General features: G+C 64.6%; 1 protein-coding gene across 1 annotated transcript in view; it reads right to left on the bottom strand.

Annotated features, from left to right (window-relative positions):
* LOC112118232 (ly6/PLAUR domain-containing protein 5-like) overlaps positions 1–1160 on the bottom strand; it is a 4073-nt gene extending 2913 nt beyond the window's left edge. Inside the window, exons 1-3 of the mRNA XM_024216462.2 lie at positions 983–1160; positions 647–778; positions 77–253 (exon numbers count right to left, since the gene is read on the bottom strand). Coding sequence (XP_024072230.2) covers positions 77–253; positions 647–778; positions 983–1160 — 487 coding nt within the window. The remainder of the gene's footprint in view (positions 1–76; positions 254–646; positions 779–982) is intronic.

The following is a 1160-nucleotide window of genomic DNA, read 5'->3' as shown; positions in this document are numbered from 1 at the left end:
CCCATTCCCGCCCCCGTGAGCCAGCCAGTCCCGCCCTGGGGCCGGATGGGAGCCCCCCGGAGGCTGAGGCCGGTACCTGTGGAAAAGACCGGGATGTGGCTATTGTCCCGGTACCGGTGGTTACAGAGGCTGGCGTTGCAGAAGCGGGTGTGATAGTAGTTGGGGAGATACGGCCCATCGCTAATGCCGGAGATGTCCCGAATCGGCGCCGTGTGGCAGCCCTTCTTCATCACAACCAGCATCCGCTGCCCCCCTGGGGAGACGGGACCCCAACGCGGGAGAGTGAAGGGGGCAGCAGGGAGTTCCACAGGCCCACACTGGCTCATCCCCATGGGCCCAGCCACCCTGATGTCCTGCCCCCTCCCGCCCCCCAGGATCAGCCCCACGGGCCCAGCCACCCTGATATCCTGCCCGTCCCGCCCCCCCAGGATCAGCCCCATGGATCCATCAAGTCTGGTATCCCACCGCCTCCCGGTTCAACCCCATGGACCCATCTATCCCGGTATCCCCCCATCCCAGATCTGCCCCATTGGCCCATCTAGCCCACTATCCTGCCCCCTTCCGGATCAGCCCCCTGATGATCCCAGCTCTGTCCCTCGGGGAGTGGCGCCGTCCCGGGGTGCCCCAGATCTCCAGGCAGCGTTACCGATGCTCAGGGCGATCAGCCCCTCAGCACAGACGTTCTGCGCCGGCCCGCAGGTAACCTTGGGCACCTCGCCCAGAGAGATGTTGCCCGTGAAGGTGCCCTTGTAGCTGTAGCACTCCAGCCCGATGGCCACTGGGAGAGAAGAGATGGGAGCGGATAGGACAGAACCCAGGAGTCCTGGCTCCCAGCCCCACTCCCCCGCCCCCACCACCCTCTAACCACTAGACTCCCCTCCCCTCCCAGAGCCAGGAGAGAACCCAGGCGTCCTGGCTCCCAGCCCATGCCCCCACCAGTAAACACAGGACCCCGCTGGACTCTGTGGAGATGTGTCAGTACCTTGGAGCAGCAGAGCTGAGAGCAGGGAGCAGAGCAGCGCCCCCTTCAGGACCTGCCTGGAATCACTGGGGTGCATTTTCTTGGACATTCGCCAGTGTTCTGCAGGGAAAGGGTTAACATTGGATTGGGCCTCTCTGTGAGGTGAGCCAAGGACCCAGGAGTCCTGGCTCCCAGACAT

The sequence above is a fragment of the Terrapene carolina genome, unplaced genomic scaffold (assembly GCF_002925995.2).
Source record: "Terrapene carolina triunguis isolate 2854851 unplaced genomic scaffold, T_m_triunguis-2.0 Scaffold647, whole genome shotgun sequence".
NCBI lineage: Eukaryota > Metazoa > Chordata > Testudines > Emydidae > Terrapene > Terrapene triunguis.
Note: the sequence above shows the minus strand (reverse complement) of the source record. Positions and strands in the feature narration are given on the sequence as shown.